The sequence below is a fragment of the Trypanosoma rangeli genome (assembly GCF_003719475.1).
Source record: "Trypanosoma rangeli strain AM80 chromosome Unknown Tra_15.4_contig_00048, whole genome shotgun sequence".
In the NCBI taxonomy this organism is placed as follows: Eukaryota; Euglenozoa; class Kinetoplastea; order Trypanosomatida; family Trypanosomatidae; genus Trypanosoma; species Trypanosoma rangeli.
Window position 1 is genome coordinate 1 of NW_021705792.1, and position 13,270 is coordinate 13,270.

A 13,270-nucleotide genomic window follows, 5' to 3' on the forward strand; every position below is an offset into this window, starting at 1 on the left:
AAAGGTGGAAAGCGATAAAATCAACTCTTTTCTTCTTCTTATTTTCCTACCATCTTTTTCATTATCTCTCTTTCTCTATCTCTTTCTGTTGTTGTTGTTTTTACTTCTTTTACGTCTATCTTCACTCAGTTCCCCCTTGAACCGTTTATTCCACAGCCAGTAGTGTTTGGACGCATGCGTTCTCACCAAAAAAAAAAAAATAAATAAAATAAAGGATGAATTATGTCAATAACTGCATTAACTATATATGAGCAAAGGCATACATGTGCGTATATGTAAGCGATAGAAAAAGAGAAAGAAAGGAAAAAAGGACCATGTATCTCCTTCTGGGTCCTGGTATCACTGCTGTCGCAGTCTCCTATGCGATGACCTCCGATCCGCTGCCCAAGACGCGTTTTGTGCCTTCTGAAGCATCAGGTAGTTCTGGTACGTCATGGGGTCACTGGCCTGCATCGCCCGTGTCCAACGACGATGGCGACCGAGACTGGTCTTGGATAAACTGGTGGGGTGAAACAGTTCATCAAACTTATCACTGTACGTCTACCTTTCCGCGTCATGAGAAAAAACCTTGTGACGCCAGAGATTGAGCCACACCCACTTACTTAGTCGGGTCTGGAAGACCGCAGTCTTCCCAGCGGCACTCCGTCGTGGCCTCGTCCCCGGAGAGGCCACAAGCGTGATGCCGGAAAAAAAAAAATTCGGCACCCACTTCATCCCGTCAAGTATCTGGTTCTCGTAGCAAGAAACCACAACCACATCCTGTTCGGACCGAATGCCGGAAAGATCCGCCGTGTCTCACTAACAAGCTTCCAGCATCAGTGTACCCAACAGAGTTCCCACGTGGCAGGCACAATAGTAAAGCGTAGTTGAAAACTCCACTACCTCCCCCAATTGAAGCATATTCTTCAACGGGAGAGTCCCTGAGGCAATGACGGACCGCTCTCGCTTCTTTGCAGTGACAAGAACGCCCAACATTGAAAATGTAACCGTTTGCAGTCTCAAAAACGTCAAGCTGCTGACAGTTGGTGTCACCACAGGCACTGCCGGACCCGACAACTTATATGCGTCACCCTCCTTGGACAAGACTGTAAGCAACGGACTGCTTTCAATCCAGTCGGCGGAGATGCGCAACTCTGGAAAGCCCACCTCAGGAATGCGACGATTCGAAAACGCCATAACCAAGTTGTCAAACACCAACTGTACGCGTGGAAACTCATCGCTAAACACGTTGAGATACGCCCGCTGGCAAAACACATCCGCAGATATGAAGGCATTTGGTGTCGCCAAGGCCCTAGATGCGGTGTACTGTTTGACGTCAAACCGGCACACGCTGGGACGAACGGCGTAGAAGATGCGAATTGGCTCTGTTGAGGTTAATATTGCGTTGCTGGGTGTGGCCTCCGCCATGCCCGACATGAGGTTTCCGGCCCTCACCTGTGCAAGAAGCATGTCCTCCTCCCTAAAATCAATGCCAAAGTTAAAGGCACCTAAAACGACAAAATAATCAAATCGTGCTCCAATATCAACAAAGGTGTCACCAAAGACAATGCTGCTCATCATCAAACGCATGGCAGCTGCACGCAATGAGACTGAGCAATTTATTGGCTTCGCATTCAACAAAACGATGCCTATGCTTACCTCGTTGATGCGCAGGGCACACCCCACTGAGGTGAAGGCACCTTTCGGGATATCATCCGTGAGAACTGGTGCTGTTTCCATCGCCTCAACGTGCGAAGTGCGGAGAATAAACGATCGCCGCACTATAATAATTATGGCATTGTTGGTCGTTTTCCGCTTCGATGAAACAGTTGTGTTTGCCAAAACGTAGTACAGCGATGATCCCAAATAGCCAAGAAAATACTGTGGCAAAGCACCGTTGCCAATGAAGGTATGTGGTACATCCATAACCCCGATAACGTACACCTCGTGAGAGCCTTGCGGCATAAAACTGCTAAGCACGGCAGCACTGCGAGGCAGCGGACGATCCTTCATCGAGAAGCAGCCGCACCACATATCCACAACCTCGTACGGCATTCGAGTCACCATAAACTTGAACTCACCTCTCACCTTCACCGAATTCGCGTTAGGGCGGTCAATTGTGGTGCCTTGAACATGCAGAATGATATCTTCCTCACTCTCCAAACAAAGCGACGGTGCCCACATAATTGAGTTGCAGCGCAGCGTCATGGCAACCTCGTAAAATCGCTGTCGTCGTTCAGTGGACATAAACTCCAATTCATACGGGTGCGATGCCTCAAAAAAATGAAGCTTTAACCGCTTGGAGTTGAAGAAATCCTTCTCCACTCGAAACAAATTTCTAGCCGGGTGGTGGAACGTCATATACCCAGTCATGTCCAAGTTTGCAAAGCGATGCCTAAAGAAATCAACCAACCATATGCGGTCTTTTCTACTGCTAATGAGTGTCGCATCACTTATTTTAACAACCTTAAATGGTTCAATTAAGTAGCGGTTGTTGTGAAGGGCATGAGAGGGAACCACCAGCGTCGTAGGCGCCGTAAACGACGCGATAGGGACACTCGTAGCCAACAGTGAAGATGCATTAGTAGACGTGGCAACATCAACCGCAGTAGAAGCATCCGTCAGCGTAGTTATGGCGGCGTTGGTTATAGTCTCTTGTGAAGCATATTTCCCCCGAATTTCATTTGTCGCACCCGGTGTGACTTCGTCTGCCACGGTAGTCGCTTCGTTCGGTGTGTTGGAAGTGGTTATCATCCCCTGGAAAACACCTACTGCCACCGCGTTGCGGTTCGCGTCGTTCGACACCTCAGAGGCCTCCTCGTGAGGATCAGGTTGCACATCCTCCACGATCTCGTGTGGCTCTTGGCCCGCGGCCGCAGTGTTCACTTCATTGATTTCGTACTCATTGTCGTCCAGCTGCATTTCGTCGGAAGGGGTCACCGCCGCCACCTCGTCAGGCTCCTTTTCATTGGTGATCGCCACCTCATCGACGGTGTTACCAAGGTCCAGCTCTAAGACAAGCTCCAGGTCGCTGTCGTCCAGCACAATAGACTCGTCCGGGTTCTCAAGAAGATCTGAGTCAACGCCGCCGCTGTCATAAGCATGGACGCCGTCCACGGCATCCGCTTCTTGTCCTGCATGCTCGTGTTCCTGGAACTCCACGTCGAACCCTACTAGCTCCTCCAGAGGCAAATCTTCGTCAATCGTCACATCACCGACAACCGTGGTCGACGACGACAGAGACGCCTCCTCGCCCACTTCTCGTTCAGTTACGTTGCCATGTGAGTCAAGAAAATATTGCTCCCGTTCCACACGCGGTGCCGCGGTGCTCTCCAGCTGCGTCTGTTCGTTCCAAACGGTCTCGAAGGCTTTCGCCAAGGCACGTACGGTGACTTTATCACCCTCTGCTAGCTGTGGCCGTACATTACCGAGATGATCCAGCTGCAGCAACGTGTCATCCGCGGCTCTAGTAGTTGTTGTGGCTGACTTCGCCTGTTTCGTGGTAGCAGTCGCATTTTGCACTGACTCCAGCACTGACACTTGCTCCAGCAGCTGTTCTACCTCTGCGTTGCCGCGTCCCCCCAGCCGCTTCTTCACCTCTTCAATACGCTGCAAAAGGCCTTGAATCTGTCGCTCCTTCTCTGCATTGTCGTGCCGTAGGTGCACGATTTCCCCCCGCTGCGCCTCCAACTGTTCCTCTAGCCGCTGCATCTCACTCTTGTGTTCCTCCATCAGGCGCCACGATTCCGCCAACTTTTCCTCCATTGTCATTTGCAGCTCCTTCTGAAAGGTCTCACTCGCTGCAAGCTGCTCCAAGAGACCACCCCTATCACTGTCGGATGCCCCCTGAAGCTGGCACTTGAGCTGCTCAATCTCCTTCTGAAGGGCGGCAATAACCTCATTGTTGTTGCTTTCGTTAACAACCGCCTTGTTCACAATCTTTTTTGCCCTTTCAGCATACCGAAGCGTACTCATCGTTTCCTCGTACTGAGCCGAGGAAGGGCTGATCGTTGCGAGCATAACTGTCTTGGAGTTTCCACCCAAATTATCCTTCAAAATCCACGTGAGAACAGAGTCCCGGTAGGGAATATGCCGCTGTCGCCCCAACTCCTGCTCCTCCGCAAGGCTGCTGATGACGTTCCCTAAACACATGAGTGACTTGTTGATGTTTGCCCCTTCTGTAAGGCGTTTCCCTTTCGCCATGGACTTCGACACCCTTTCGCTGCCCGCGAGGTCAACAAGGTTTAGCTTCGACGTCGTTGTTGTCACAAGCTGGCCCTTTGTCCGCCGCTGTGTCAGGGTGATCACAAAGACCGCGTGAGAGCGGCTGCTGAAAGCGTTCATCGCCGTTGCCTCTGAGGTACGGATCTTGTTGCCATCATTTAGCAGCCGCAGGAGTTCCTCTTCCGTGGTTACGAGAAGCTTCGTGAGTCCCTCAATGAAAGGCCCAAACTTTGGATGTTCCCGCACCCGCAGCGTGGAGTTGTCAATGTCCCCTGCAGTCGGGCAGAGTAAGCAGCGTACCCGCTCGTTGTAGATTTCAAAGAAGGAAATCTCCGCGCAGGACTCCACGCCACTACGGGCAATGTTGTCCATCTCCGTAAATAGGCTCGCCGCAACCCGAGGAATGACGCCCAAATCTGTCGGAGTCCCCATCATTGAGTACGTTTTACCGCTGCCTGTTTGACCGTACGCAAAGATGCAGCCGTTGTAGCCCGTCACCACATGGTTCATCAGCTCCGAGGCAACGGAGCTGTAAACGACGCTCTGCGACGCGTGTGTGTCAGTGTACCCCTCAAAAAATATCTGCGTGGACCAAAGCGCCACATCAAAAATAAAATTCCCACCGAAGCCCCCAAACGAATCCAGCACCGTCACCACATTTCCGTTCATGCGCACAATAACCGCCGCCTTATCGCTCCGCTCCATGAGACTGAGAGGCCTGCAACGAACGGCAACCTTCACAGACATCCTGCTGCCCCGCGTGTTTTCTGCTTTCTGGCTTGCCTCGTGTGTGTGTGTGTGTGTGTGTGTGAGTGAGCTGTACCGGATGCAGTTCCCACCAGCCAAACCTGCAGCCAAAAAAAAAAAAACAGTAAACACAAATAAAGAAAGGGGAGAAAAGCTGCTTGATGTGACAAAAACAACAAGAACAAAAAGTGGAGTCAGTGCCCACAACAATCATCGCATGACACACACACAAACGCTCACGCCCACACACACACAGGATGGGTAATAAGGAGCAGTTTGGTTCCCCGAGACTGAGGTATAGGAAGCGGCACCGCCCGCAATGTGCAAAAGAAAAAACGAAAATACTCTCCTTCAACCTTCCCCGTATGTTTGCTTTTATTTTATCATTCATCCGATGAGACCTCTATGCCATTACAGCTAACTACACTGTCGATGATGTCACTCATCGAGAGGAGACTGTCCCTCGTCAGCGACCCTGCTAGGCTCTGGAACAGGAGAAACTCCTGCAAGATGGCGACAATAAGCGTCATGGGCTTCGCCTCCACCTTCTTCAGTGCCGCCGTCCCTCGTGTCGCGTGGGCAACAGCCGTCATAACAGGAACACGTAGCTGCAGCTTGGGCGAATCGCAGAGGGAGAGGACGGCAAGCAGCAGAGCGTAGTAGCCAGCCAGGACGTGTTTCTCCGTACCCTCGGCATGATACGCACGAAATGTCAGAGCTGCAATGTGCGTCAAAAACGCGGCATCCTCGACAAGAAAACTGGTGAACTCGTCACCGTTCTCACGTGCCTCCCACTTGACAATGTTCGTGGTGAGGCAGAGCGTAAATGTGAGTGTGTCCGGCATCGCCTCGGCGTCCGTCAAGGTGTTCGCAGCCACAAACGCCAGGGCGCGGTTCTGCTGCGGGGACCCGCTCAGCACAGAGGGCACCAAACCCGTCACATTAGTCAACACACGCAGGGCAGCGTTTTTCTCCTCCCAGCGTGCCGTGCCCCTATCACCTCGCGTCTTAGTTTCAGTGGTGAAACGCACCAACGCGGCAGCCGCTATCCTCAGCTCGGAAGCGTAGGCCCCACGTAATCCCTCGCAGAGCGTCACTGCCTCCATCAAGTGAAGTGCGTCCGCACCCTCCTCTGTCTCAAGCAGGGCACAAACCGTCTTAAAACCCCCTAGATCCCCAAAGAGGAGGCAGGCACTGGGGGCGGAAGGGTAGGAAACACCCTTATTTTGCCTAAATACAATCTCCAGCAACACATGAAGAGCCAAAGCAGTGGAAGTAGTATCCTCCTCTGCCTTACAAAGCTCATTCACGCTTGTTTTGAGCTCCGCTAGGCTCGATGAACGTGCCGGCATGACTGCGGTTGGCCGAGCTCGGTGCGACCAGTGTAAGGGCTTCGTACTCTGTACAGGTGAGTTAGTGACCGCAGATGAGCGTCGTTGACAACACTGAAGGAGAAAGCTGACAAGTTCCTCCTCGTAAAGCACCTCCACGTCGCTTAATTTCACAAGAAGGGCAAGAAACCGCAGGAAAAGCTGCTGATACTCCTCTGTGAGTCCAGAGATGGAGACGCTGCAGAGCAGTCCAAACAGTTTTGCCTGCGTCCCTGAACGCTTCAGCGATAACATGACAAGTTCGGCGCCATGCTTTGAGAAGTGTTCGACGAGTGCGACTAAAGCTTCCGGAGTCCGTGCAAACGACGTGACCCGTGCTAGGTAGAGAGACATGTCTGCAAGGTCCTCCTCCGCTCGGCAGAAAAAACTCATTTCTGTTGCAAATGCGCTTTCCGTGCTTCTTTGGGAATCTGACGGATTGATGCTTCCACTTGGTGTCTTCAACACTCGCGAGGCAGAACTGCCGGTGTTTGTCAAACTCCAATTCCTGCTCTCGCTGCAGCTACGGCTACGGCTACGGCTGTAGCTGTATTGGCTACTGTTGCCCCGTTTTGTCTCCGCTGCTTCGCGAAGGCGCGTCAAGGACGCACCCCCCGCACTAGGCTCATCGAGGCGCCTGTGAGAGAAAATGTCTTCAATGAAGCAGGCAACATCAGAAACGGCGCGTTTGCGCTTCCCCATTGTTTTGCCGTTTGCTCTTTCCTTTTTGTGCAAAAAATAAAATAAAAAACACAAGCTGAAGTATTACAAAAATACGCTTCCCTCCCACACAGATGAGCCCAACAAACAGACAAAACAAGAAGGCGAAGGAGTCATTGAAAAAAAAGAAAAGGCATGAGCTTCACGTGAAGAAATGAGCATGATGATTTCCCTTCGCGTTGAAGCGCCCTACCCCTACCCAGGAGGAGGAGAGAGAGAGAGAGAGAGACCGGGGACGTGTGTTTAGGATCCGGTGCTCACAACGTACACCCACGCAGCACGCAGTCGTAAATATTATCGAGGCTCTCCTCGGTGAGGGCGCGCGCACCATTTGACGGGTTTCGCGCAATCTCACCACCGCAGCCCAGGATGATCTCCCGCGCCACGCCACGCACCTTCTGCGGAAGAGCACCCAAGTAAAAAGACATCCCCTGCATAATGGGAGTCTTGCAGGTGCGAAAAATAACTTTTCGAAGACTCACCGCGCTGTACGTGTGGGAGCCGTGACTCAGCGCCGGGACGTACTTCTCCAGCTGTGCCGTATCCCCATTTTCCAAAAAGTTTTCCGTAGCAACAGGAATGCCCCGTCCAACGGCGACAAGAAATTTTGGTGTTCTCGCCACCGGAGAGCCAACGACAAGCAACTCCGCGTCAATAACTTTGTCGGTAGTCTGCCACCCAAGTTTTTTTGCTAATTTTTGCGCGCGTGCCTTCTCCGTACCGTCCATGCCCGAGAAGCATACCCACTGCACACGACGCGGAGAGCAAGTCGACTTTACGGCGACTCCTGGCGAAGTTATGTCGTGCTGTGTTCTATGACGCTTTCTTCCCGGCGTGGACGATGTCTCAAGATGGGGCGGCAACCCCACTCCCTCATCTAAACGTTCGTCCGGCGCACACTCGTGGGAGCTCCCCAAGTCTGTTCCTTTCGCCCCCGTCTCAGCAGATTCGCTAGGTCGCTCCACAAGGCTGTGGATGGCGGCTGTCGTGGCGGCCCGCGTATCCGTCGAGGCGCATAAAATTTCACTATGCGTGCCGCTTAGGTTTGTGGGGTACGACGCATTCGACGACAATGGAGCAGAGAGCGGCGTGGCAACGCTCTTCAGCTCATACGCGTCGCCCGTTGTGGAGGCAACAGCCTCAAGGCACATCTCCACGTCACCCAAAATAACACGATTGCCCGGCTTCAGTTGATAAAAGCGCTGCGGCTCGAGGCGAATACCGTGGCCCGCGTTGACAGCCAAAAATGTCCCATTGGTGCTGTTGCAGTCTGTCACCCACACATCGCCGTTACCGGCCACCTCAATCACCGCCTGCACGCGGCTGATCGTGGCGAAGGGAGACTCCACATTCACAAACGACACGCCCTCGACCGCGGAAACGGCGGCGCTGCGACCAATGACGTTTTTCCCCGGACGCAGGAGCTCCCGTTTCCCACTCGCCGCGTCACGGAGGAAGTAGTGCGCCATCCCACACAATCCCCCGCACTATCCGTGACACAAATATTGCCCTCCCATCACAGGGAAAAAGTCACAACGAAACGAGCAAACAACAAACAAAAAAAAATAATAATAATAAGAACAAAAGACAAAAGGTATAAATAAATAAACGGGGAGTGAAGAGAAGACAGCAGAAAGCCCCAACAGAAAAATAAACACACAACAAGAAGCCGTCTCACGCTCAGAACAATCACCAGACGGCATCCATAGGAGTAGCAGCGGTGGAATTGATGGTGGCAGCAGCGGCGGTGTGGTGGTGATGCTGGTGGCCAAACGATACTGAATCATGCGTCACCCCCTCTGTCTCCTTTCAATTCCTTTCAGCAACCCATGCAAGGATTCATCCACGGTCGCATCGTACAGGATGAAAACAAAAAAAAAAAAGTAGCATCGCTATGCCGTCGTCAGGACATCCGCCGCATTTCTCTTCACCACGACACCAAAGTTACCTCCCTGGCCTACAATCGTGGTGGCGATATAGACGACATCGTCAAACGTCATGGAGAGACGTTTGACAGTTTCCTCAGGCTGCAGCAAAGTAGATATCTGCTGCACTATCGTATACGCCAGTTGTTGTTTCTCCTCATCCTCAAAGTCGCCGCTGCTCGTCATCACCTGGCCCAGGGAGGAGAAGATGACAAAATGGTTGACGCCCCGGTTAAGGAACTGGTCCTTCACCCAGCTGGCCTGGCTCATCAGCAAACACGCAAACAAACACACACACAACCTCACATAAATGAAAAGACAGAAAAAAAAAAGCCAACGACAATTAAACAACTAGTAAATCGGCGCATGTGCCCACAGCATGTACGCACGCCCCACATAGTGAGAAATTGAAAAGAAGTAGACAACCCCAAGCAAAAAGAAAGAAAAAAAAATCATACATTTTTTTTTGTTCTCTATCCTTGTCATCATTGCTACCACTGTAAGTGTAACCGTGCTTCTCTCTCTCTCTCTCTCCCTCCCTCCCCCATGACGTATAAGAAACGACAGGAATAAAAAGAAAGAGATGCATATCACACGCATACATGTTAACGGTAAGGGGGCATCAGTAGTGCTTCTTGGGGGGTCTTCTTCATTTTTGGTTTCTTTTGGAAGTGCGCATGCAGCTGCTCCTCAAAACTGAGGTCTTCCAGCACCATCGGCCTCGGCTTCCCGCGCCAGTGCGGCCACATAAAGTGCTGCTGTTCTGTTAACTCTTTGTGCCGCATCACGGCGTCGGGGTCCATATTTCCGTACCCCCAATTGGTCACGGGCACAAAAACGCGCTTCCCTGCCCCATGCGGAAACCGCATCAGGAGACTCTTTCTCCGTTCGTTTTATAAGACGCCGTTCTTGGTTCTCGAGGGGATTCACAACTCCCCACTCGTACTTTCGCTGGAGTTTGGAAGAAGTCGCAGTCGCTGCTTCGACACACACATGCGTGCCGTAGGAAATGCGGTCTAGTGTACTCGCCAGGTGCAGCTGAAGCGAGTGTCAGCCGCAGCTGCGGTTCTGGAGCCACTTTTCTCGCACCTCCACCAAAGTGTGCTGACGCGTGAGTGGGTCGCTGGCACTCCTTGTACAGAGCTAGCTTGACCACACGACTGTGTATATCTTTACCCTTCGCCAGTGGCAGCGTCTGCGACAGTTGCCTGTTCATATTTCCCTTGGCATGTCTCGTCTCTTCTCAAACCAGCAGCGGCAAGTCCAACAGAAGTAAGAGGTAAAAAAGAAAGAACGAAGGAAATACGGTCCTAATCAAGACACAGAATATATTGCAGCGCTGCAAATAAAAATAAAAAAGAAACAAGAAATGGCAAAAAATTGGAGAATATAAAAACAAAAAGAGCATATTCTATAGAAATAATCTATGGACCGCCGCTCATGCACATGTCACGAGGAGGCAGGCTTAAAATAAGCGAATAGTGTTTTAGGTTGTGAGCGTAGCTGTTTCTCTATCTTAGGCGGCCTGCTACGTTTTGCCGCCTCCACTGCCGTAAACTTCGCATTACCAGTGGGGGAAGAAGGACTACCCTGGTCAGCAAGCGTACTTTCACTGGGACTACCGCTCTGAGTGTCAGAACGAAGGCCGCGCATAATCTCACTGCTGCGCCTGTGAAACTCCTCCTGTGAAATAACTTCATTGGTCCCCTTATGGCGGAAGCACACCACATCTTTGCAGATGTATTCACCGTCCTTAATTACCATGTCGGTCTCCATCTCACGAACGTACTGCTTCTGGAAGTCGATGACCCCAGGCTGAAAAAACCCTGTCAGCTTCGCCTGAGTCGCAGAGCCCATGCTCTCCTGTTGCCACTGAGTGAGTTGTTTTTGTTGTTCCTTTTTTAACGCACCGGCGGCAGGCCCCGGAGCGCAAAAGACCATCGGCGGCGCATCGTCGCAGAGGATTATGCCATCGTTCTCCCGTGCAAAGACGGCGACATCAATAGCAGGGAGATCCTCATTCAAAAGCGCCTCATCACGGCGTACAAAACTCCCGCGCGAGCTGCTGCTGCTGCTGCTGCTGCTGCTGCTACGATCCACCGCCTCATCATCCTCGTCAAGGAGATTGTGCTGCATTGAGGCGCAGGCTGCTGCAGGTGTAGGCACACTTCTGTCTAAAGATCCATTGGAATCCTTCTTTTTCTTCGCTGACGCCTTAGCCAACTTCATGAGACTCTGGGTCCCTTCAGCGTTCCCATTTTTTCGGTTCGTAACGCGGGGCTTCTTTGGCTTTGCATCAGCCTGTCTTTTTGCGCCGTCTGCCGCTCGGGTGCGTTTGGCACCACTCAGTGGTGTTTTCAAAAACGATTCCAAACTCGTTAAATTTGGCTGCTGAGACTCGCGTGATGACTCCTGCGGTTGCTGCTTGGTCTCCACAATCTCATTGCCGACAGTCGCGGGTTTCGCCTGCGGTTGCGTCCCACATTCTGTCGGCCCCGCACTGCTCTTCAAAGATGCAGCTGCCGTCTCCAGCGACGTCTGCGTCTCGCCGCCGCCCTCAAGACGCGACGCCGCCTCTTCTCGCGTCACCACGCGGTACTCCCGCCGCATGACGGCATCGGAGGGTACCAACGAAGGCGTTGACCGCCACGGCGCAAACTTCACTGTATTGCCTTGCTTCTGCAGCGCGTAGACGTCGAAGCGGGCCTCGTCGAAAGACGCTTGCACTTTTTCTGCCTCATTGACACCATGGCAGAGGAGCACCCGCCGCGAGTCGCGACCGTCGTCAACCGTGACTGTGTACATCACCTCGTATCCCGCCTCAGTGAGGCGGATGGTCTCAAAGGCTGCCTGCACCTCCTCTCGTGGGAGGTGTGTCTCCGAGGCAAGAAGACGCGACGTCTCCCTCACGTGTTCCAACAGTTGTGGAGTTGACATGACGTCGATGGCGGCTTCTCCACGCAGAAGCAACAGGGGGAGGAGACAAGATTATATATATATATATATATATATATATATGTGCGTGTAAAGAAGAGAAAGGGAAAAAATAATAATTAATGAGGGAGTGAAGGGATAGATGTACATGGGAATTAATTCTGCTGAAAGGCCTGCAACAGGAGTTAGTCTTCAGTAAACGCAAAACAGGGACATACGTTTTGGATCGTTTCGCGTTTCTCTTTTTTTCTTCTACGTTTTCCTCATTTTTCTTTTTTTTTTTCCCGTTTACCACGATAGCCAAACTACAAGAAATAGGATGGCAGCGCATGCTGCAGGTCGTCACCTTCGTATTGTCGACTTACCTTCTCAAAGACAACGAACTCACGCGACTCATCCTCGTACACGCGAAGGACACTCGCAAAATTATTGCACCGATAGCAGTAGTTTGGCGCCGACCACACTGTACAGACAAACTCCTCATCAAAATGATATGTGAATCCCTTCTGGACGAGTTGGTGGGCTCGCGCCAAAAGATTCAGGCCGTTACGATACAAAAATTCACGGGAAACATTTGCCCCAAATAAGTGACCGGCACCTCGCTGCGAGACGCCCCAGCCATCGACGTTTCCGGGGTCCGACCAGACGAGGTCCGAGAAGGCACCTTCGTTCGGGACCTCTTGCCGCCGCTTCAGCAGGTGGATGTGATGGATGCTGTGTACCTCCGGTGAGAGGCCGCCGTGCACGCAGAGGCCCCTGCCTTCTAGCAGTGCCCCAATGGGCAGGCAGTCAAAGACGTCCGTGCAGTGCCGCCACACATCTGCCGTCTTAAACTTCTTGTAGCATTCGTCGTAGAAACCGTAGACGGTCGACACCTGACGCGTCTCGTGGTTGCCGCGGATGAGGGTAATCTTATCCGGGTACTTCACCTTCATCAGGAAAAGAAAGGTGACCACCTCCACGCTGTTGAACCCGCGGTCAACGAGGTCGCCTAGGAAAATGTAGTGCATGCTGGTTGTGCCAATCTCCCCTGCCAGAGCTAAAAGGTGCAGGAGATCCGGAAACTGTCCATGAATGTCGCCGCAAATAGTGGCAGGAAGCGGCACATTCGGAACGTTGCTTTCGTATAGAAAGAGGTTCATCACCGTATTCAGCAGCAGACGCATCTCGCCAAGCTCGAGTGTCTCCATCCGACGGACCTTCTCCTCGAGTGCATTCAAGTCCATAATCTGTGTCTATAAAAACGAGCGTCACTCTTCTCTTGTGACTGACGCCGTCACTAATGGGGAAAGGGAGGGAGGGGGGTGGGGTACCTGTAAAGCTGTGTGTACGTGGATAAGGCCAGAGTTTTCTCTGGTGAGTGAAGCTGGG

At 52.1% G+C, this 13,270-nt stretch overlaps 6 protein-coding genes and 1 pseudogene across 6 annotated transcripts, besides 12 other annotated features; all 7 read right to left on the reverse strand.

Moving 5' to 3' along the window:
* The first annotated feature begins 25 nt into the window (after nucleotides 1-25).
* Nucleotides 26-123: a microsatellite.
* A 64-nt stretch (nucleotides 124-187) lies between these two features.
* Nucleotides 188-213: a microsatellite.
* Nucleotides 214-798: 585 nt separating this feature from the next.
* TraAM80_02182 (putative Unc104-like kinesin) lies at nucleotides 799-4,950 on the reverse strand (the record flags this gene model as incomplete). The annotated part of the gene is made up of 1 exon (XM_029379196.1): nucleotides 799-4,950. One exon carries the CDS (start codon nucleotides 4,948-4,950, stop codon nucleotides 799-801), a length of 4,152 nt encoding a protein of 1,383 aa, XP_029240935.1.
* A 39-nt stretch (nucleotides 4,951-4,989) lies between these two features.
* Nucleotides 4,990-5,014: a microsatellite.
* A 45-nt stretch (nucleotides 5,015-5,059) lies between these two features.
* Nucleotides 5,060-5,093: a sequence feature (A-rich).
* Nucleotides 5,094-5,170: 77 nt separating this feature from the next.
* Nucleotides 5,171-5,205: a microsatellite.
* Nucleotides 5,206-5,333: 128 nt separating this feature from the next.
* TraAM80_02183 (uncharacterized protein) lies at nucleotides 5,334-7,022 on the reverse strand (the record flags this gene model as incomplete). The annotated part of the gene is made up of 1 exon (XM_029379197.1): nucleotides 5,334-7,022. The coding sequence occupies one exon, from the start codon at nucleotides 7,020-7,022 to the stop codon at nucleotides 5,334-5,336; it is 1,689 nt and encodes a 562-aa protein (XP_029240936.1).
* A 221-nt stretch (nucleotides 7,023-7,243) lies between these two features.
* Nucleotides 7,244-7,269: a microsatellite.
* Nucleotides 7,270-7,297: 28 nt separating this feature from the next.
* On the reverse strand, nucleotides 7,298-8,509 carry TraAM80_02184 (uncharacterized protein; the record flags this gene model as incomplete). The annotated part of the gene is made up of 1 exon (XM_029379198.1): nucleotides 7,298-8,509. One exon carries the CDS (start codon nucleotides 8,507-8,509, stop codon nucleotides 7,298-7,300), a length of 1,212 nt encoding a protein of 403 aa, XP_029240937.1.
* A 77-nt stretch (nucleotides 8,510-8,586) lies between these two features.
* Nucleotides 8,587-8,649: a sequence feature (A-rich).
* Nucleotides 8,650-8,759: 110 nt separating this feature from the next.
* Nucleotides 8,760-8,808: a microsatellite.
* A 124-nt stretch (nucleotides 8,809-8,932) lies between these two features.
* Nucleotides 8,933-9,235, reverse strand: TraAM80_02185 (uncharacterized protein; the record flags this gene model as incomplete). Its single annotated transcript, XM_029379199.1, has 1 exon — nucleotides 8,933-9,235. One exon carries the CDS (start codon nucleotides 9,233-9,235, stop codon nucleotides 8,933-8,935), a length of 303 nt encoding a protein of 100 aa, XP_029240938.1.
* Nucleotides 9,236-9,238: 3 nt separating this feature from the next.
* Nucleotides 9,239-9,316: a sequence feature (A-rich).
* Nucleotides 9,317-9,481: 165 nt separating this feature from the next.
* Nucleotides 9,482-9,507: a microsatellite.
* An 82-nt stretch (nucleotides 9,508-9,589) lies between these two features.
* Nucleotides 9,590-10,196, reverse strand: TraAM80_02186 (hypothetical protein; annotated as a pseudogene).
* A 116-nt stretch (nucleotides 10,197-10,312) lies between these two features.
* Nucleotides 10,313-10,369: a sequence feature (A-rich).
* Nucleotides 10,370-10,414: 45 nt separating this feature from the next.
* Nucleotides 10,415-11,902, reverse strand: TraAM80_02187 (uncharacterized protein; the record flags this gene model as incomplete). Its single annotated transcript, XM_029379200.1, has 1 exon — nucleotides 10,415-11,902. The coding sequence occupies one exon, from the start codon at nucleotides 11,900-11,902 to the stop codon at nucleotides 10,415-10,417; it is 1,488 nt and encodes a 495-aa protein (XP_029240939.1).
* Nucleotides 11,903-11,954: 52 nt separating this feature from the next.
* Nucleotides 11,955-11,983: a microsatellite.
* A 221-nt stretch (nucleotides 11,984-12,204) lies between these two features.
* TraAM80_02188 (serine/threonine protein phosphatase) lies at nucleotides 12,205-13,125 on the reverse strand (the record flags this gene model as incomplete). Its single annotated transcript, XM_029379201.1, has 1 exon — nucleotides 12,205-13,125. The coding sequence occupies one exon, from the start codon at nucleotides 13,123-13,125 to the stop codon at nucleotides 12,205-12,207; it is 921 nt and encodes a 306-aa protein (XP_029240940.1).
* Between the last annotated feature and the right edge of the window lie 145 nt (nucleotides 13,126-13,270).